The sequence below is a fragment of the Sciurus vulgaris genome (genome assembly GCF_902686455.1).
Source record: "Sciurus vulgaris genome assembly, chromosome: 9".
In the NCBI taxonomy this organism is placed as follows: domain Eukaryota; kingdom Metazoa; phylum Chordata; class Mammalia; order Rodentia; family Sciuridae; genus Sciurus; species Sciurus vulgaris.
Window position 1 is genome coordinate 53,978,826 of NC_136469.1, and position 23,392 is coordinate 54,002,217.

Consider the following 23,392-nt stretch of genomic DNA (forward strand, 5'->3'; position numbering starts at 1 on the left):
ATCACCATGTGACCCAGCTATCCCACTCCTTGGTCTATACCCAAAGGACTTGAAATCAACATACTACAGAAATACAGCCACTTCAATGTTCATAGGTGCTCAATTCACAATAGCCAGATTGTGGAACCAACCTAGATGCCCCTCAATTGATGAATGGATAAAGAAACTGTGGTACATATATACAATGGAATATTATTCAGCCATAAAGAAAAATAAAATTATGGCATTTGCAGGCAAATGGATGAAATTGGAGAATATCATGCTAAGTGAGGTAAGTCAGTCTCAAAAAAACCAAAGGTTGAATGATCTCGCTGATAAGCGATGATGACACATAGTGGGGGGTGGGAGTGGGGCAAGAATGGAGGAAGGAGGGACTGTGTAGAGAGAAAAGAGGGTTGAGAGGGTGGGGGGAAGGAAAAAATAACAGAATGAATCATACACTATTACCCTATGTGAATATATGATTGCACAAATGGTATGCCTTTACTTCATGCACAACCAGAGAAACAAGATGTACCCCATTTGTGTACAATAAAAATAAATTTTAAAAAATACAAAAATGAAAGCAATTTGATGTTGGTACACATATGGACAAATGAGTAGCAAAAACTAGAAAATCAAGGAATATTTGTAAATACATATGGACATTGCGTATATGGTAACTGACATTTCTATTCAATTAAAAATATATTATTCAGTATCAAGTGCTGTGATAAGTAGCTAGCCATATACAAAAAAAAAACAAAAAAAAAAAAAACAGATTCTTTTCACCAAAGTGATTGCCAGGTAGATCAAATATACAACTGTTGAAAATGAAACCATAGGGGGCTCAGGGTAGCTCAGATATAGAGTGAATGCTTAACATGCAGAAGGCCCTAGGTTCAATCCCCAGCACCAGAAATAAAGAAGAAAAGGAAAAAGCAATAAAAAAGAAACCATACAAGAACTTGAGGAAAACATGAGATTCTACTTTAAAAACTTGGAATTACTAAGCAAGACATAAAATCCAGAAACCACAGTAGAAAAAAAGCAATTAAGAAATCTGTTTTAAAATTTAGCTCTATAAAACTGTACAGATAAAAACAAAACCAGAAACAGCCAAAAACCATGTTAAAAGTCAAATAATAAGATGGAAAAATATTTATAGTAAGACTGATAAAGGGTTAATATACTTGCTAATCAAGGAGACATTAGAAATCTTAGAAAAGAACTTCTCAAAAAAGGTGTTCAACCATTTTAAAAGATTATTAGCAATGAAATACAAATGACTAAACACACATGAAAAGTTCAAGATGGTTAGTAATGCAAATTAAAACAACAGATAACCATTTTTAGCCTGTTACATTGTCACAGGATCAAGATACAAATATGAATTATATCTAGTGTTGGCTAGTAATGGATAAATGAATGACTCATATGAATAATGGGAATGTAAATTAGCTCATAAATAACTTTTCAAAATTTTCTGACAAGTCATCAAAAGTCCTTTGATCTAGCAATTCCATTTTCAAAAATGCATCCTAAACTGGGCACGGTGGTACATGCTGGCAATCCCAGTGACTTGGGAGGCTGGGGCAGGAGGATCGCAAGTTCGATGGCAGCTTCAGCAATTTAGCAAGATGCTGTCTCAAAATGAAAACTAAAAAGGACTGGGAATGTAGGTCAGTGGTGAAACACTCCTGTGTTCAATCTCCACACACACACACAAAAAATGCATTCTAAAAAAATAATCAGACTATTGTAAAAACATCATGCATAAGAATGAACATATAACATCAATGTTTATATGACAAACATAATTCGACTATCGGTAAAGGTTTGGTAAACTAAATTATGTTATACCATATTTATATTATATGTATATATATACATATATATATACACATGATTTAGTATATATACATAAATATATTAGTGTATATTATATATATATATATATCAGAGAATATTATACAGGTATAAAACAATGTTAATTTGCATTTACTGACCTGGAGAGATGCCCATTATGAATCGATGGATAAAGTAGTAAGCTGACATGCAGGAAATAATGGTCCTATTTTACTGTGTGTGTGTGTGTGTGTGTGTGTGTGTGTGTGTGTGTGTAAAAGAAAAGCTGGGGACTGGGGTTTTGGTTCAGTGGTGGAGCTCTCTCCTTGAACGCGTGAGACACTGGGTTCAATTCTCGCAACACATAAATATAAAATAAAAGGTTCTGTGTCCACCTACAACTAGAAAATATATATTAAAAAAGAAGAAAAGCTGCAGTGAACAAGAGACATCGCAGTGTTACAACGATTATCTCTGGAACATGACTGCCCCTTATCTTCACTGTGCTTATTTGTATTTCATTTATTTTACAGCATCGCTTCAATAATTTTAAAAATGAAAAGAGAAAATAAGCTATATCATTTTGAGATTGATAGGAACTGTGAGATCCAAAGATGGGAACAAACATAGAAAGGGGCAGACAAGAAACATATAGAAAAGAGCAAAAACATGGAAATAAAAAAGTGCTGCATTTCTATTTTCTTTCTTGTTTTAGAATGGGGGACCTGGATCAGATGCTTTCTTTGATGGAGGATTCTACGATTCTTGTCAGTTTAATAATGTCTTTGATGCTTATGTAAGATTATAATTCAAAGTAAACATTTTAGAAACATAATTATCCTTTTGAAATGCAGGTTGTAGGAAAACACAGACAATTTTCTCTTGCCATATATAAGGTGTTTTTTGGATGCCATTAAAAAGCCCACATCCCTTCAGTGAACTCTTGGCTGCAACACACCTGGCCTTTGCCACAAAGGAGCCCAACAATTACACAGCACTTGACATTGCTTTTTACCCTTTCCTGTAGCAGCATGTGTGCTTCATGACCCTAGTGAGGAGAACAGGAGGAAATAACTTGAGGCCAACTTGACTTTGATTTCCAGCCAGCCACACGCTGGGATTGCTCTTCTCTAAAGATGTATAGAATGGGCTGGAGGCGCATAAACAACAGGGCTAACTCCTACACAGCAGGATTGCTGCAAAAGCCATGGCAGTTTTTTAAGCAAGGTTTTCAATAACAATGCACTGTTTTATGTATTCTCCATGTGGGAGCCTGGGCCTGCTAACTGCACCAGGAAGGATATTTTGCTTTCCTGCTCTGAATCTCCGTTTTTCTCTCTCTCTTCTTTATTTTTTCTTTTGGTTATAAAGATTTAAACTTTAGGAGAAGAAACCTAAACTGAATTTTGGACACATGAAATTCTTCTCTAATATCCAGCTATGTGAAGCTCCAGTCTTTGGCACAATGCAAGGACACAGGCTTTATAATGAGGCAGTTCCCCTGCCTCAACCCCCATCATTTATCATTGAGGGAAACCCTGGAGCATTCTGATTATGTGAAAGGACAAAGGACTCTTGCCCATATGCAAATTCAGATAATCTCAAAATTGGAAACATAAAACAAACTTCTGATTGTCCTAAACATATTTTTTTTTTTTTTTTATAAAAGAAAAGAATTATAAATTGGGTGCCTATTTGACACCTGAAAAGATCAGCTTCCTGACCAGTTGAGGTAGACCAATACCTTGGCCTAAGGTCCTGATTCCTCCATTTCAGTTCTGGAATTCTGACTTTCCTCAGGGTTGCTTTGTACCCTACTTTGAATGAAAGATATTTATAATTTAAATTGACATAATTTCCATTTTGTGAATTTTGTATTTGATGTAACACTCAGGAGTTTAATATTCTCTGTCTCTCTCTCGCACACATATACACCCATGCACACACATATTCATACACTCACAAGCAAACCAGATGAATAACCCAGGACCTTAGGGAGTCCATGACTATGCTGACCCAAAAGGTACTTTTAAAGTCCTGGTAAATTTGAGTTGATATTTATATCAGTATCATTATTTCAGTCTTAAACATGTATTTCTTCTAGAAAAGAATACATCTTCCAGAATGCATAATACATTGTTTTTATAAAATAACTTCTATGTTGTCCTATTAGCCAACTATTTCATTGTAATATTTCATTTCTATGCCATGAATATATGCTTTTTTCTCCATAAATCATACAAGAGTCCAAAATAAAAGAAACTTAGTATTTTACTATGATACATAGGAAGTTTTTCATGTATATTAGTATTTGAATCCTTCAAAAACATTATGGCATTAATCTAAGTTTTTTTTTTTGGTTATAACATCTGCTTATTTATTTATTTTTAAGTATATAGCTACCTGCATTTTGGAAGAAATTTCCACATGTTCAAGATTTACTGAGATTTAAAAAAATATTTTTAGTTGTAGATGGACACAATACCTTTTATTATTTATTTATTTTTATGTGGTACTGAGGATCAAAGCCAGTGCCTCACCTGTGGAGGCAAGTGCTCTGCCACTGAGCCCCAGACCCAACCCCAGCCCCAAATCTAAGATATATTTTTTTAAGACTAACGTTCTTAGGAAGAATTGTTTCTAGACACAACAGTACTCTTAAAGACATGTACAATTAGTATTGCCCAAGAGTTCCTGGCACCAACAAACTTATTTAAATTACATGTTAGGATTCTTCTAAAAAGGTTAGTAAAATATATGTGATAATTTAATATGTAAGATTATCTTAGACAAATTGGAAATAAAGTAATGTTTAAATTAAATGCACCAAAAATGTCTAAGTAAATGCCTTTGCAATCTTGACTTATTTATTAAAATAATAAACTTAATAATACACTTAATTATAAAAACTAAAATCCTGATTTGGACAGGAATATTCAGTAGCTTTTCCCCCATGACTTTTACATTTGATTTCTGTTATTTTAAAAAATGTTCTTAGTATAACCATTGACTCTAACTGCCCTGTATACATGTATGCACAATCTATACATGTACCAAGACATTAAACTATACTCCATAAATATGTATAATTACAAAATGTTGATAAAAAAAGGTACTTACTCTTGCACATATATTTTCCTGTAAAAAAGAGAGAAAAGTAGATTCATGTAAATCCATATATTTGAGGTATAATTGAAAAATTACAAAACTCTTAAAATTTTATTACGTAAAATAAAGTACTATGTAATTATCATGAATGACCTCTGAAATTAATCTCCTTGTTTTGTAATTATTTCTCTCAAGTTTTATTTTATTAAATTTACCATATTGCTTCACACTTTATATAAAATTTAAAATTGTTGATTCAGATCACAGTAAATTTTGATAAATCAAAAATGGATTTAAATGTAAACCTTTGTTTACATTATGAAAGAATCATCTATTAAAATGGTGGGAGAACCCAGGACTGCAAGATTACTAAGGAAATGTGTAACTGACTTGCAGATTACTATCAAGTGATCTTTACTGTCTCTGTGTATCTAGTTTTATGCAGATTCTGAATAGGTCACTTATTTAATGAGTAATTCTCAAAAAGCCCTCATTAAGCTAGCTTCTACAGTTTCCATTTTGCTCAGTTAAAACCGAAGCCCTCCCAGGGAAAAGCAGTGCACAATCTGCCTCTCCTTCCATCTCTTCTCTATTCCTGTCTAGTATTCACCTCTTTCCCTAGTCTCTGGCAACCACACAGGCTCCTTGCTTCTTCCAAAGCCTGACAGGCCCACTCATGCCTCCAGGTCTGCACCTTGTTCCTTCTGTCTGGGTTGGTCTCCCTCTGGTTATTTATATGGCTTACTCTTTTATCTCTTTCAGGTTTTTGCTCAATTGTCCCTTCTCAATGAAGCCTTTTTCCACCAATCTTTTTAAAAGTGCACCCTGCCTCAGACTGTGCTCCTTAGCACCATTCCTTGCTTTATTTTTCTCTATAATAGTTGTTACTTTTTCATTTATGTAGCTCTCTTATTTATTATCTGTACCCGCAAACCTGTATGCAAATTTATGCTTGATTTGTTCACTGTTGTGACCCCAATACCTAAAAAGTGACTGGTATTTGGTAAAAGCTCAAAAGATTTGTCAAATTGATTAGTTAGCGATAAGAAGGTGGGAATTATTCAGGTTAAATCTAAGGAATAAAGGAGACAGGAATTTTTTTCTAAAAACATCTGGCTATCAAGAAGTTAAATAATAACCTGTGTTCATATCTTGATCATCATAGCCTCTAGTTTTCAATATTTTCATCTATTTCAACAAAATAATCTAAATACTTTAAAACAAATTAAAAATTGTTTTAAATGTAGTATAACATTTAATAAAAAGGAACCTGTAAAGTTTTCCAGTAGGAGAACCCACAGCCTATAGGGCAGGGCCATAGCATTATAACACCTCCTTTGTACTTGCTCATCATTTTAAACTCTCTCTCTTGAGGTTAAAATCTATAGAAGTTAATCCCAGCCCTACCCCTGCACCTTCTCCCTCATAGGCTTGGTATAATTGAACTTGAGAAAGTTTCTTTGTGACTATTCCTTAAGGATTTTAGTCTTGTTTCAAACATGATGCCATATAACAAGGAACTGAAAGAATTTTCAAAAGTGCTTGTGTGTGTGTGTATATATATATATATAAAATTATATATATTAATAGTAAATATATATATAAATTTTATATATATATAAAATATATATATATTTATATATATATATAGTAAATATATATATATATATATATATAGTAAATATATATATATATATTTACTTGGAACATTCCAAAAGTATACAATGTGATGAATAAATTGAAATACATCCCTTCAGATTTTGCATCGCATGAGCTTTTAGCTGCTTCTCTGAATGGAGAAGCTCCAGGAGTAATGTGAACAAAGCATCCAGATTACTAAAAAGTTAGTCACTTCTTCCTTGGTCAACGAAAATAAAAATACAGATGAATTTATAACAAGGCATGAACTAGAAATGTGTCTCCCATCTACCAAAAAAACTTTTAGAAGTCCTTTCTTATTCTATTACAAAATAAACAGATCTGTGGGGCCTCTGAAATGCAAAAGGGGCATCAGTGGTATTCATAACTGGAAAAACAGAAAAAGAAAGCAGCAGACAGGCTATTCTAATTATAGCTCTGCTTGCATTTATAGTTAATCTATTTTCATTTTCCTTATACAAATCAAAAACCTTACATAATCTCAAAGAGCCTAATCAGATCTTTAGCAAGCAACTTCCAGACCTTTACAGACTACATTAACCCATGTTGCCCAATCTTAGGGGTCATCAATGTCACTCTGTGAACACTTTTTGTTGAGTAAATAAAAACTTGCAAATTTCTGATTTGTAGGCTGCAGATCCAGATGTGAACTGTACTTCTGGAGAGTTTTAAAGTCTTTCTAAAGGTCTCCAAATTCCAAAGTGTTTGCTTAGTTTGCATCTATAGAGATGCAAATAGCACATGAAGTTCAGAAAAGCCGCCAGTGAACACTGTGGACCTGACTTATCTTTTTAAAGTAGCTCTTGAGTGTGTACCCAAAACTACCTAAGGGTGCTTGGTAAAGGTGCAGATTATGGATGGGCCACCAGCGATCCTATTTGTTCGGTGTGGTAGAAAACATAGAAACTGCGCTTTTTTTTTTGCGGTACTGGGCAAGCACTCTACCAGCTGAGCTATCTCCCCAGCCTGAAACTGCACTTTTAACATAGATTCCAGTGCAGGGAAACTCAGATCTGGAGAAATGATACCCTAACATTTCAAAGAGATTCAAAATTATTTCCTGGATACAAATATTATTTTCCCTTTTGAATGACAATGGACTTCAAAGAATAACCAAAGATTATAAGCTTGAATCTGTTACAGCAGCAGACTATATCTCTGCCATCCGTTTGGAAATTAGTCATGAACTGCACCCCCATGAGAGCTTCTGGTGCGTTACTTAAACTAACTCTTGCATTGTTATTAAACTTCCCAGATGGTTTTGTTTATCTCCCCAACTAGAGTTTGTGTTCCTGGGAGGCAAGAACTATCCTTATGTATTTAAAAATAAAATATTTTCAACATTATCTAGTGCTCCTATTAAATATTTATTAGGCCCTCAATAAATATATTTTAATTTTGGTTAAAATGCAACCTAAGTTGCTTTAAAATCCACTTTAGCTTCTGAAGCATGAAGCCACCTCTCTCGTGGATATTGCTTCAAACCAAGTTGTTCCAAATATTCCTTTGCATGGTAGAAAATAGAAGCTGAACCTAATATTCATTAGAAATGGCAACTGCACTTGGGTTCTGTTATTTAGCCACTAGGAAAAGGCAGAGTGACAGTAATAGCTTTGAATGATTACTTGGCAAGGGAAACCAAGCCCTCGGGGTGTTCCAGACTCTCTTTGGCCTATAAACCTGTTTGAAAACCTGTTTCTCAGAATTTAAGGCTTAGCTCAATTGAGGTCAGTATTATAGTAATGTCAATAATTCTACTGCCCTCAGCCTTCAGGCAGACCAGCACAATTCATCATTAACTTTATTTTCATGGAAAGGCAACTTTTTGGAAAATAGCTCTAACTTAAGCTATTTTATTTTGATTTTCTTTCCTTTAAGAAATAGTTCTGCCAATATTGCTTCCTTTGGATTTTGTGCTTTCTAAACCTTAACACCTTCCAGAGGCTGAAATTATTCCTTCGAACAAGAATGGTTCTGAATACACAAAATTTGGGGCATGAAGCTAGAAATGGACAGTAACTCCAAGATTTCAGAAAAAGACCAAATAAGTCATTGGGTCTGAAAGTAAATTTCAGTAATTGACATAGGAGTTTTCAAAATTACCTCTGCCTTGAACTGCTTCTTAGGGGCATGACACTGAGCTGATATGTGGCCTGCGGATACCTGAGCAGGGAGTGTTTCTTTCTCTTAGGAGTCAATGAACAATAAACTAATGTTCATCCTCCTATAGACAGTCCTACCTCCTGTGAGCAGTCAGGAGCACATGGCTAAAGTGTATTAGCCACATCTTCTCCAGATGAGGATCTCCAACTCTAGGATTGGATTTAGGATGATAGTTCAAGGAACTGGCGTTTCATTTGCTAAGAGATTTGTCTCTTCTAATTCTAGAAACTGAAGAAGGAAAACCGCTCAAGATAGACATTTACTGGATCAGATCTTTCCATTTGTTTAAGGCAAGGAAGGGGTTCATTCATATCCAGAACATCATCATTTTTCCTGACGAAAAGCATACCTGTAACTTTAGCAGACTTTGATCTGTATATATAAGTGTATAAAAGTGAATGCAATTTCAAACTTTAATGTTTCTATGGATTTGTATGCTAACACTGAACTAAACTGAAAATAGTGAGAATTACTTATCACATTATATTTAAGAGTTGTCTGATTATATTGTGGGTAGACCACAATGTCTTATTTGTTTTCTTGATGGTCAGACCTATATCTTTGCCACAGCACAAGCACCAAGTAAATTTTCACAATTTAGTGACTTCTATATATTATTTTTCATGGTCCAAGAGGTGGGGGGTGTGAAAGGAGACAGAAGGGCAGAGAATAAAGAACTGCAATTTCTTACTGGCCAGTAGGGGGCAATAAAGTTGAAATTGCTTTTTTTTTTTTTTTTTTTTTTTTTGTTTGTTTCTTTATTTATTATCACTGGGCCCAACTTAAAACCACTTTCAGATTCATTCTTATCTTGGAGAGACTTCCTCCAGAATAGTATCATTTCACAGTAATGCTGCTGCAAACTTCCTGTACCACCTTAGGACCCCTCTTCCTCTTCCCAACCCACACAACAGAATGTGCAAGGGAGGTGGGCTGGAATCAGACTGGTATACAATGGCTTGTAAACACAGCTCTCTCTGCTTGGTTAATCCCTAGTCAAATCATGGCCAACCAACAATGGGTAATCCTTGAAAATGAAAAATCATAAGAGAACTCTGGGTAAGACTGCGGACTAAGAGAATGATTTTAGTTTTAAGTTTCGTATGGTAGAAACTATGAATAGGCAGATGCCAATTACTTCTGAAAGGATCAGCTCAAACATAGGCCCATATTTATGCATATAAAAAGATCAGAAGAAAATGCAAACTGTACTTATTAATTGATGGTGACATAGTTGAGACTTTTTAAAAATACTGATTCATACTTGCTAGTATTTTTCAGATTATTTCTTCTAGGAAAAAAAAATATTATGTAGTACCCCCACATACACCAAAATTTTAAGGAACTAACTGAAACTAACTTTAGGAGAGCATGACTTATCTTCACAATCTCCAGGCTGCCCCAAAAATGAATTTGGAGGAAGAGGACGGCCATTCAGGGAGTCTTAGCACATTCCACTAACCTTAATAACTCATATGCTCAAGGGTCATGGGGACACATGTTGTTTCACATATTCCTTGAACTCTGAGGCAGCAGGCACACTGCAATAGCTTTAAGAAAGGGCTTTCCTTCCATATATTATATTTTGATATTGCATTTTCCTATCTCTACAGAGCCCTGAATCTTCTCCCATGCTATTTTTAGTCAATCTCTCAGAGGGGGAAAAAAAGTCAACCCAGACTTCTAGCATGTCAGCTTTTCATGAAGAGAACACAAAGCAGAGCTCCCAGCAAGCCCCCTAAAACACAGGATTTATGTGAGACTTTCATCTACATCCATTTAAAAGCATCCCCTACTAGGCAACGAAGAGTAGATGGGAATCACCATTTGAAAAGGCCTTACTTTAAGGACTGGATACAGTGGCTCAAATGTTGCTTCAGCTCTTCCTCCTTTTCATAGGACTCCAACACACTATGTGCTTCATCATGGTGATAGCAGTAAATTTTATAAATATCTTCCAGCGGCTCTTTAATCTGCAAGAATACCTCTCCTGATAAATGCAAAACAAAAACAAAATGACATCAAGTCAGACCAAACTGGCACTTCATATTCTGTTGTTCAACAGTGTTGACTAGTATAAAAAAGTTGGATGTGTCCCACCTTATCTCCAGGTGGGGTGTTAGACATTGAGTGATTTTATCCCTCCCTCCCTCCCTCCCTCCCTCCCTCCCTCCCTCCCTCCCTTCCTTCCTTCCTTCCTTCCTTCCTTCCTTCCTTCCTTCCTTCCTTCCTTCCTTCTCTTTTACTTCCTTCCTCTTATAAAGGATAAAGAATGTTACAGAGATAGACAGCAAAAGATATCTGATTTTCTAAAAGGTGACTACACATCAGGTTGGCATGTAGCATTTTGGTTAAGAACACATGGTTAAGAAGAGACCATTTCAGAGTTGTTTTGTATGAGTTTGAATCAGGTTGTACTACAGACTTTGTGACTCTCTGAATCTGTTAACTTTTTTAACGTGTTTCTTCATATATAAAATGGTAGCTATAATAGATTTTATTTTATAGTTATTATAAAAATTGAGGGATGCAGTGTATGTAAAGTTCAGAGTATATTCCATACATGATAAATGCTCAAAATGGAGCAGTTTCATTAATTTATTAGAGGTATAAGAGGTGAAATTTCAGCTACTGGGTAAGTGATTTTTCAAAATGTGTTCCATTAACATTTCCTGGGTTTCTCTGAAAGGTAAGTAATAGAATTTAGAGAAATAAAACATTTCCTTATATGTGATAATAAAAATAGGTTATTATTCTTTTTAAAAATCAATTGGAGGCTGGGGTTGTGGCTTAGTGGTAGAGTGCCTAGCATGTGTGAGGCCCTGGGTTCGATTCTCAGCACCACATATAAACAAATGAAGTAAAGGTCCATTGACAACTAGAAATATATTTTTAAAAATTCCATTGGATTATTCTATGAACAAAAGTTATAAATGTATCTTCATGAAGCAACTTGGGCTAACTGTGTCCAGACATTTAATGAATTGTCTTGGATGTTATCATAAAATTGGGTCTACAAATGGTAGTTCAAGTAGAGATTGGACAGTAGTTTGATTTAATTACCCACTTCATTACTTAAAGATGAGTGGTAAGCATTCACTACCCAACAAGCACTGTATGAGATGATTTGGGAGATACAAAAGAAATATGTGACAGGATCTGCTCTCAAAACACTGCAAATTTGAGATTGAGATTGATGATGATTTGGAGGCTGAATTGATTGGGATGGCTAAATTGATTGACATTGACGTGGACCTATTTATCTGAACCTATTACAGTAAGAGGAGAAAGTCATTCTTCTTACAGAAATAGAAGTTTCTTTAGCAGCTAAAAAATATTTTGCACACATTAACTACTTCATTCCCTACATGCATGAAGAGATGAGGTTATTTACCCATATTAATGAAGGATGAACAAATCTGAGTTAGTAACAAATACATTATTTTCCAAAGGTCTTGTTAGCCAGGATTACAGGTCATTGTTTTAATTCTTCCTTGGGTCTTAGCTCCTCACCTGTCAGAACTTTGCTGGACATTGTATGAGTGATGTGGTTGAAAAAGAATGCTGTGTTCAGATTTAGAATTCAGCGTTGCCTGTGGTGACTTTGGGGATGACTCTGTTTTTTTTTTTTTTTTTTTTTTTTTTTTTTTTTAAACGTTTAAACCTCTGTTCCTTCATACTGTTTGTAGGATGGATCTGTATTCTTGTGATCTGCTCCATTTATAGGACTATTGAGATTACTTTGAGAATTAAATGGGATGATGCATGTGAAATATGCTTGTCACAAACTAGTTACTTAATAATTGTCACTTGTCTTTTAAGACTGCTTTACTATCTCTAGAATTAAAACACTAGTACTTTAAAGCATCACATTCCTTTCTAATTTATATCTAGCTAATAAGATTTTTTTCCTCTTCATTATATGGGATGTTTTTGTGATAACATTTATAATGTGTGTGTGTGTGCGTGTGTGTGTGTGTGAGAAGATCTTTATCTGTTTTCATTGTGCTTTTTGTGGCGTTTAAAGAAGACTACAAGCATCTCTGGAGCTCAAGGGATGGGGGTTCTTGTTTCATTTGTGGGATTTTTCTGAGTTGATTCTTCTACCAGTGTAGGTCTTATAGATTTGCCCTTTAAGGCAACAACCCAAGCAATAAGAAATAAAGTAGTTAACAAAAAGACAAAAATAAAATAGGACAGCAAATGAATTTAGAATTGGGCATAAGGTAAAGAGATAAGAGTGGGGAGATTGTCTGGGGAGGAAATTCAGGCCCCCAATAGGAATGAGTGACAGACTAGGATGCAGGCTCTGGGAAAACTGGAGAGCAGAGGACCCCAGTACACATATCCTAAGACAAGATGAAGCTGCAAAATATATTCTATTCACTACAAACAAGGTAACAGTAGAGAAAGAGAGAGAGAGAGAGAGAGAGAGAGAGAGAGAGAGAGAGAGAGAGAGACTCAGAAACCATACTTTGATCAAATCGGAAAGTCAGAAAACAAAGAAAAACTCACTTATTTTACATACAATTACACCCTTAATTGTCAACTCCATTGTATGTTCTTTAACAGATGTGTTCCTGTTTAAAAGAATCTATAGCTCTCCCCTTAAGAGCAAAATCATTTTTTTTTTACTCTTTTCCAAGTTGGGGTTCTAATAATAATTACTAAAGTTGAAAGACATTTAAGTACTCTAATTGAAAGTCATTTATTCGCCCAAAGGCCGAGTACAACACTGACAGGCAGAATATTTGATTCTCCTCCCAGCCCTACCAATGTATTCTGCTTCATAATAGTGCTGTTGAAGCGAGGTGTCTCGCAGCAAAAAGTGATTCTGTTTCCACGGTAACATGAGTCTCAGCTGCCTTTCTTCAGTGGTGAAGGACAACTGCTCTGTCTAATGTATGTGGGTTTGAAGGGATGATTAGGAGCAGAGAAGGGACTGAACCAAAACCAGTGAAGGTAATTTCACTTCTGACTGCCTGTCACAAAGGCACCAGAATCCTATGAAATACAAGCAACTGCTGTGTTCTTCTTTTTAAGATTTCTTCTACAACTGAAGAATTTCTGCATCAACTTTCCCAGAAGGCAGCTGCCATACAAAGGAGGAGGAGAAAAATGCACCCTTTTAAATGTCCTTAGTTATGGCCTTTAAAAACAACCACCCGAAATATTGAACATATTCTACATCCTGGTATAACTATTCCTAAGTTGTAAGTTGCACCCTTTCCTGAGGTAAATATATGCATTTTTTTCTTGACCCACCTTTTTTTTTCTTCTAGACCCTCCTATCCATCTCTAAGAAGTGCCATATCAAACCATGTGGCTTCTGTATTATTGTGACCCACTCCAAGATACATTTCCCCTGCATGTAAGTAAATGAGGGTATAGCCATTGATATTCAAGGGATCTCCTTGTCTTAGACTTTGCTTAGGAAAAGAACATGAAAGGGAATGAAGTAGTCAAATTTTTCAGTTCATCCTTATTTGGTTATTTACTGGGTGATGATTTGGCACCAAGCACAATGGTGGCACTCCAGACACAAAGAATCTGCACTTCCCTCAAGAAAGTTATTCAGGCCAGTAGAGAGAGAGAAGAGTACATGTACCTTTCCTATGCTGTATGAAAAGTATAATAATAGAGCTAGAAAACCCAGAGGGGCACCTATTCAACACTTGGGGATCTTGGAGCTATTCTTATAACAACCTGACTTTGAAATAGGAGCTATGAGTGAGTCCAAAAACAAGGAGCTAGATGGAGAGGTAAAGCATGTTCAGAAACTTTGAGGGTTCTGGTATGGCTGGGTGGCTCCATGTCTGGTGAAGAAGTTTCAGAGAAGGCTGGAGGTGGGCAGATCCTGCAGTAGCATGTGTATCACTAAGGAGTTGGAACTTGAGCCTGAAGGTGACATACAGGCACTGATTTTTAGGCAGTAGACTAACGTAATTAGATTGCATTTTAGAATGATAGCTATGGTACAGTATCATAGGAGAAGTGGAATTTGGAAGCGGAATCAATAAGACTGGAGAAGAAAAACCAGTCAAGAAGTTTTCTATAATAATAAAATAAACAGTAAGAGTGAAAATAGGAAGTTAGAGCAGTTCAGTGCTCTCTGGGCTGGGGGTATAGCTCAGTGGAAGAACATGTGCTTAACATTTGTTAGGTCCTGGATTTGGTCCCCAACACTGCCAAAACCCACTATCACCACCACCACCAATCACCACCACCACAACAAATATGAGCAAATAACAAACAAAAAGAGCTCCAGAGTTAATTGCCTAGGTTCAAATCCTGGTTTTACTATTTATTCAATGTATGTGTTGAGATAGGCCCCAAGTGGCTACAGTTAGGCTCCCTCGTTGGGGCTTTTAGTTTGTAGTCAAGGTCATGAATTGGTGATGTTATGGCTGGTGTGTAGTCAAGGTAATAAAAACACTTTGATTCAACATAGGTACTCAAGGTCATGAATGCTTGTGAGCATGTGCCCACTTAGGTAACCTGTTGGCAGTGCGCCTTCTTTGTTTGACCAGGATATAAAAAGGGTCTGTGTGAATGGCTTAGGGGATAACTGTTGCCACCACCAGATAAAGGATGACCAATATTCCTGTAAAGCCTCACATCTTCTTTCAACTGTGGGATCCTAAAACCTTGCTTCCTGGGCCTGAGCCTCATCGACTGCCTGTCAGTATGATATTTGGGAAAGTTATTTTGCTTCTCTGTTCCTTAATTTCCTCATCTGTAAGTGGGAACAATGATAATATTATGGTTATTTAAAGATTAAAGGAGTTAAAATATGTAATGTATTTAAATCAGTATCTGGCACATGAAAATACTTAAAATATGTTAGTTATAACAATTAAAGAAAAATCAGTAGACTGAAAAATGGAGAAAAGAGGCATTGAGAGATGAGAAGGATAACTCAAGGCATGTCCCAGGCCTCTAGTTTCAAGGATCACATGACTAGACAGAGGTGATGTAATAAGAAGGGCTAAGGTGGAAAGATGATGAGTTTAATTTTCGAAGTACTCGGGTTGAGTGGCTTATTGTGTATTCAAATGGGAAAGTCCTCTGTAGAACTGGATATGTGGTCTATGTGGATATATATGGTCTATAAATCTTGGGTAAAAGAAGTCACAAATTGGATGTGGTATGAGAAAGTCCATAGAGGAAGAAGGGAACAGGGTCTGAGGATCCAGTGCTGGTGAATGTCATGAATGTAATGAATGTGAAGTCTGGAAGATGAGTCTTCAGGGAAGCCTGAGAAAGTACAGCCACAGAGAAGAAGGGGAAACTAGCACTGCTATTGGCAAAGTCTCTCATAGTCATCTGTTCCACAATGACATGCCAGTCAACAAGGACTGCATATCTGTCAGCGGTTCCTTAAGAGTATATGACCCTGTGATGTCTGGGATTCTGCAAGTTCACTCTACAATGTTTAAACAATGACAAAATCACATCCAGGGACACTTCTCACAATGTATCCCCATTGTTAAGTGACACAAGACTTACAACATAGTGAGAATTGCAGCGGAGATTAAGTTTGTGGATGAAGGAGCATATTAGTTTCCCCCAGCAGTACTCTGTTTCTTCTAAAGCAATAGGATTTTTGATTGGCCCCAAATAGAAACTCGCTTCCCCAGCCTGCCTTGCAATTGATGTGACATGTAATTAAAGTTCAACAATGGGACATAAGTAAAAGTGTTGTGTGACAATATTCAGGTACTTGTTTTAGGAGGCAGCAAGTTCACTGTTTACCCCTTCCTCATTCTTGCTGCATCTGCAACTGAAACTTGGAGACTACCTTGTCCTTGAAGATGATGGCTACCCACTTGATGAGTGGAGCTGTGAGCAGGAAGGAGCTTGGTTCCCAGAGGACCTTGCAGAGCAGAGTTGCCATACAGTTCCAGATCACACATCTTCAGGGGTTCACTGTAGGAAGCCACCCATGACTTGTATGAAAACCAAGTGTAGCTGGGCCATTAACCAGGAAAATCTGGTCTTAGGAACTCTCAGTTATCGTAACTGATTGAGACCGCCTGAGTCAAGTGCTTACCCTGCATTAGCTCACCTCTGAAATTCGAATAAAAGCCCTGGATATGTGAGTGACCCAATAGAATCAATTGGCTTGCTTGCCTCCACCCCGCATCCTGTTTCTTGAGGAAGAAGCTCCTACTGGCTCCCCTTTGGATGTGTACTGCTATAAATAAAGCAAGTGCAGCCTCCTTCCTTTGTTAGAGCCAGACCCTTATAGATGGCTCAATCAGTCATGCCCCTCTTCTTAAGATAATTCTGTCTTCTGCCATTATTTCTGATATATAAGTTTCATAACTTTTATTTTGCAGCCAGCCTATCCCTCCTACAGGATATCCCTCCTACAGGAGCCTATCCCTCCATGCGGGACATGCAGCAAGAGTTCACATAGAGAGATAAACTTGTCTTATTATGCTAGTAATCATTTCTTCAGTTTTCTGTTTGTCCCAGCTGAACTTAATTCTCTTCAACATGCTGGGTTTTTTTCTTCTTCATTGAGAAAATATTTGGGGAGAAATTCTGACTAGTCAAAAACCCCATCTCTACCAGTCATAAAATTTCATTCAAGAATTCTGTAAAAATATGACATGAACTGCTACTTATGAAAGGTTTAAAACAGAAAATTATTTGTATTGACAACAAAATAGAATAAACTCTAAAAATCAACCAAGATGATGTTAAAAAGAATTTTAGTTAAAAATCATAACTCTGAGGTATTTCTCAAAAGAAGTTATCTGTGATTCTAAGTAAAACTTGCTTGACAATACAGATTATTAACAATACAGAGAAAGGGATGGGATGACTCTCAGAACAGAGGGTAGGTGTGGCCCACTTGCAGATGTCAGTGAGAAGCCTCTGACTGTCGTTTCCCTGAGTGACACACACAACTGAATGGAAGAGCTGGGGCATGCCATCCCCAAATCAAAGAGTTTTACTGGCAGCTGATACCCAGGGTTCCAAGGAGCTCTCCATGGTCTGCTTATCCTCATTGGAAGGGAGCCCAGATGCTGGGTAGTCCCAGCATTTAGTATGAGGCAGTATGAGGTAGTATGAGGCAGTAGATCAGCCAGCCAAATGCCAGGACATTGATATGCTTTCCCAATGTCTTTCCTAGCCAGATTGTGTTCTCCAGGAAAGGGTAAAGTGAGGAGAGGAAGCTGGAAAAGTAAATGCTACTTAAGAAAGCCACAGTCCTTTGTCTTTAGTCTCATTTAGCCTCTGGATAAAGATGACTGTTGAGAATACCCAAGGGACCCTGGTTGGGGTTATAGAATTCTAACCAAATATGGGTACAGCTGGGATGGGTGACCATTGGATTAAAACAATTTTATTAAGATATTTGAAGGGAAAAACATTATTTTCATAGTAGGCTAGAAATGTTATGTTAATTCTTAAAAAAACAATTAACAAGACTTCAGAATTCTCATGCCTGTGGCATTTCCTGAGACTTGTGATATTTCTTTTCCAGTATCAAGAATAGTTTGCTAAAAGTTTTTCAGATTTGACAATTCTGAGGTTTCTGAGGTCCCTAGGGAGGGGCTACTATACTCTCAGAGCAATGGTTCTAAGAGGGAAATAGAGGTGAAGAAGTAGAACCAATGAGAGGAGCTAGACTCTAAAGAGATGATTAGGATTGAGGGAGCCAGAGTGGGGGATTGGGTACTGTCCATGACCACTGCTGTGTCCGGGCCATAGATGAAGGACCCTTTCTGCAGCTGAGGTGGCATCCTCCCAGGCCATGTGGACATGGGAGGTGGTCTGGCAGCTGGGGAGCATTAGTGAGCAGTGGATATGAACAGTAAATGGGATGGAAAGAGCTCTGGCCTGCATTTGGGATATCTATGGTAGTTTGCCACTGAGCTACATCACCAGTCCTTTTTTATTTTTATATTGAGACAGGTTCTTGCTAAGTTGCTGAGGGTCTCACTAAGCCACCAAGGCTGACCTTGAACTTGCAATCCTCTTGCCTCAGCTTCCAGAGTTTCTGTGATGACAGGTGTATGTCACTGCTCCCAGCTCCTTGGGTTCCTTTCTGACTATATTCAGAGTTATGGATATAATTTGGAGCAAATCAAACCCTCATTTTTGTTTCAACTATGGAAGAGATGCTCTTTAAGTATGAGTCCAGTTCTAAAACTTAAGAATATAGATATTTCACAAAGGAAACAATTAGGAATGTGAAGAAAGAACCTACAGAATGGGAGAAAATCTTTGTTAGCTACTCTTCTGACAAAGGATTAATATTTTGAATATATAAAGAACTCAAAAAATGTTATACCAAAAAATCAAAAACCCAGTTAACAAATAGGCAAATGAACTAAACAGATACTTCTCAAAAACAAGAAATACAAATGGCCAACAAATATATGAAAAAATGTTCAACATCATTAGTAATTAGGAAAAAGCAAATCAAAAACACTGAGATTTCAAAAACCTCACACCAGTCAGAATGGCAGTCATCAAGAATACAAATAATAATAAAAGCTGGAGAGGATGTGGAAAAAAAGGAACACTTTTACACTGGTGGTGGGATTGTAAATTAATACAAACACTATGGAAATCAATATGGAGTTTCCTCTAAAGAGTAGGCATGGAACCACCTTATGACCTAGCTGTACTACTCCTTGGTCTTTATCCTAAAAAATTAAAGTCATCAAACTACAATGATGCATGTATACCAATGTTATAACAGCATAATTCACAATATCCAAAGTATGGAACCAGGCTAGGTGTCCAACAATGGATAAATGGATAAAGAAAATATACACAATGGAGTTTTATTCAGTCATAAATAAGAATGAAATTATGTCTTTGGTAGGGAAATGGATGGAACTTGAGACCATCATAGTAAGCAAAATAAGTCAAACTCAGAAGGTCAAGGGTCATGTATTTTCTCTCCTATGTGGAAGCAAGAGATTAAAAAAGAAAAAAGAAAGGTGGGGGAGCGTCTCATGAAAATCAAAGGGAAATCAACAGAGGAAAGGGATCCTGAGGGTGGGAGATGGGGAAGGAGGGGGAAAGTACTGGGGAGGGACATTGGCCAAAATATATTGTTATATTGTGCGCATGGATGAATATGTTACAACTATCCCATTATTATGTACTACTATAATGCTGCAATAAGACATGTGGAGAAAAAAATAATATAGCTGTTTATTTTGGTAACTCATGCTCCCTTCCTGAACTTTGTTGACTTCCCAGATAATTTAATTCCAGGTGGGAATTTTTATAACTAACACGTTTAGATAACATTGGCTCTTTGAGCAAGTTAAAGTTTTTGCTGACTGGATTAGGAAAATATGCAATAACTTTTCCATATTCAAGGTTAATAACACTGAAGAAGTCCCCATTCTTAGAACAATCCATGATTATCCATTTATCTCACTTTAGTAAATACGTCTTTTGAGGTTTCTTACATCTGCTACAGCTAGTGGTTATGTAATATGTAGCAGCCTCTGAAAATGATACCGGGAAAGATCACAGGCAGATTCAGTACAGCAGCACCTACAACAATCTGCTAAGTTCCCTCTGTGTGCCAGCCATTGTACTGCACACTTACTCTTATCTCTATATTTCATTTATCCAGTAAGTACTAACGGAGGACAAAGTTTTGGGTGCTACTGACATAACAGTCAACCATAAATAAGAATTCCTTCCTAGGTGGCGCTTGCTCTCTGGATGGGGTATGCCTTGCATCTTATGTCCTTCTGCCATGGAGGGCTTGCTGTCTTCATTTAAAATATGAACAAATGAATGTGAATCCATTGGTAATTGCTTCTCCATTACTTCCAAACTTTTCTTTCAAATTCACGGAATATGGACCAGCAATGCACCCAGTTATAAATACTGACCTGGTATTTCTCAAATCTCTTATAGCTAAGGGTGGCCAAGTATATTCTCAAGGTGGCATTTGAAATGAAATAATATGTGTGAATGAAATGAAATATAGAAGTCATTGAGAAGTAGCTGTATTTCCCTCAAATAAAAAATGCTTAACAGCAGGTGGTTTTTCTCATTGCCTGCGGGAAGTGGTGCCAGTAAGTGGTGTAGCATGTTGAGGCCATGAATTCAAAGCCATATACTAAGGATTTTGAAGGAAAAAGATGTAAGGAGCTGGCAAGCAGTTATGCCAGTCCTGGACTATTGTATTACAAATTTCTTGCGATGTGAGAAAACTAAGTTTTTTTTTTTTTTTTTTTTTTTTTTTTTTGGTGCTGGGGATTGAACCCAGGGCCTTGTGCTTGTGAGGCAAGCACTCTACCAACTGAGCTACATCCCTAGCCCCTAAGTCCTTTTTTGGGTGAGCTTTTTGGTCAGTTTTCTATCCCAACCAGGCAAATGGCAGGTTTCCAAAATCACAAACCAAAAGAGGTTTGATCCAAGTGACTTGCCAGAACTCCAGAGCTAGTGGTGACACAGCCAGAATTAAAGGACAAATCTGTCTACTTCCAAAGATCAGGCTCCTTCTGGGCCACTGTGCACCTTTAAGGTTTGACCCTACACATGCATATCTCTTTTTTGCTTCCTAGAGACTTGAAAATGTTTGGAGATTAATAGGATGCTCAGAGTCCTAGCATTTAGGACTTTATAGCCATGGGTATTATATGCAATATGTGACTTCTCACAGGTCCATTCAAACCTGCCACAACTCTTTATACTATTGCCTGCAAGCTAAGCCACTGACTTCCATAGAGGTTTCCATCAGCATAACATGCTAGAGTTTAACCTTCCTCTCAGAGAATAGAGCTGTAGGATTTTTTTTTTAAACTAAGCCACTTTTGTTTTATTTTTATTATGAGAAATAAGTCCTAGCCACCCTGGGACTCATACTGATCTAATTCAGGAGACTAGAGGATCAACCCTCACATTGTAGCCTAGCAACTACTTCCACTGATATTTCTTTTTCTGTGTGAATTCGTGTATTCTTGAATTTGAAACCACAACTTCTTTTTCCCCTGTCATTTCTCAAAATATGACAGCTTTCCTGATATTGCTAACATTTTGGGAAAAATGCCCTGACCTTGCAGACCTGCATCTATGACTTTCTCCACATTTTGACTTTCACCACATTGGCCTCACACATTCATGTATGCAGACCTGGGACCCTCCCAACCTGTCCCAGGTGACCAGAATTAGCTAGGGCAAACCTATCTGTATCTTGAGTCAGTCAAATAAACACACACACACACACACACACACACACACACACACACACACACACACACACACACATTACTGGAACATTCATTCCAGGGAGCTAAGTTGTTCATTTCCCACATGGCATTATGACATGAATTTTTTCAATGACATACTCTTTGCACAAAGTCACTGCTAAAAACACAGATTCCCACTTTTTTACAAGAGACATGGCTTCAGAACAAAGTATTACTGTATAACAGCAGCACATCACATACAACATCTTCAAAGAATGGAAAACTAAATTGTCTTTTTCTCCAATGACAAACTCACCCTCAGGAAAAAGCATATGAGAAATTACAATTCCCTTATCACAAGCTTCTTGCAGTCTGCTTCTCAGTATAATGTGCATGAGAAAGTGTAAGGAAAGTAGACTCGAATGTATTAATGACAGTGTTTTTAAAAAATATATTTTGAAATATCACAACATGCAAACACATGTAACAAGACAGTAATTGCTGTTTGTTTCTCTACTGCTATGTAACAAACCATTCCAAAGCTTAGTGGCTTAAAACAACCAATCTGATTTTCTCTCACAATTTCATGGGTTGTCTGGGTTCAGTTGTGAGGTTCTTATGCTCCACTTGATGTCCTCAGGGGGTGCAGTCCTTCAAGGGTTGAACTGTACTAAGAGGTTCAAACTGGCTTTTCCATAAGTTCATCTCTTGGCAGAGACCATGGTAGTTTGGCCTCAGCTGGGATGAGTTAAACTTCTTAAATGGCAGGTTCCCAAAATTATAAACACAGAAATTGTCATGCTTTCCTAAGACTTAGGCCCAGTTGCTAGCACAGTGTCACTTCCATTGCATTGGATTAGTTAGTCAGTCAGGATCAATGTGGGACTAGACCATACTGCAGTGTGAATGTTAGCAGGCATGAATCATTGAGGGCCATCTTCAGAGTTTACATATTGCAAATACTGTTCACTCTCTAAGATGTGGAAAGGATACTTAAATCTCCTTTCCTAAAGAAAATGTGTCATCATATTAGATCTATGAATTAACAAGATACATAGATACTGGGAGCACCTAGAAACTACACATATCCAGCAAATCTGATTTGTTTGAAAAACACAATCAGGCCTTCTGGAAAAAATTCACATTTTACTCATTGGTACATATATATAAAAATCTAGCTTTGTAAATAGATGGGTAAATTTAGTATTCTCAGAATAATAGCAATTTGGTAACATGATTTATTATCTATTAAAAATAGGCACTGGTCTATTATTCCTTATACAAGATTTTATTTAATCTTCATAAAACTATATGAGGTAGGTATTATTTCCTTCAATTTCTACACAGGAAACTAAAATTTAGTGAGATTTTATAACTTGCCTAAGATCTCACATCTAGCAATAGGATGAGCCAGGACCCAAATCAACCTGATATTAAAGTCCATATTTCTT

General features: G+C 36.8%; 1 protein-coding gene across 2 annotated transcripts in view; it reads right to left on the bottom strand.

Moving 5' to 3' along the window:
- Positions 1–23,392, bottom strand: part of ARHGEF38 (Rho guanine nucleotide exchange factor 38) — a 167,369-nt gene that overhangs the window by 53,818 nt on the left and 90,159 nt on the right. The window contains exons 4-5 of one of the 2 annotated variants that reach the window (XM_079154687.1): positions 10,600–10,747; positions 4,948–4,965 (exon numbers count right to left, since the gene is read on the bottom strand). In XM_079154687.1, coding sequence (XP_079010813.1) covers positions 4,948–4,965; positions 10,600–10,747 — 166 coding nt within the window. Of the gene's footprint in view, positions 1–4,947; positions 4,966–10,581; positions 10,748–23,392 lie in introns of both variants that reach the window. The other variant, XM_079154688.1, reaches the window with a different exon arrangement.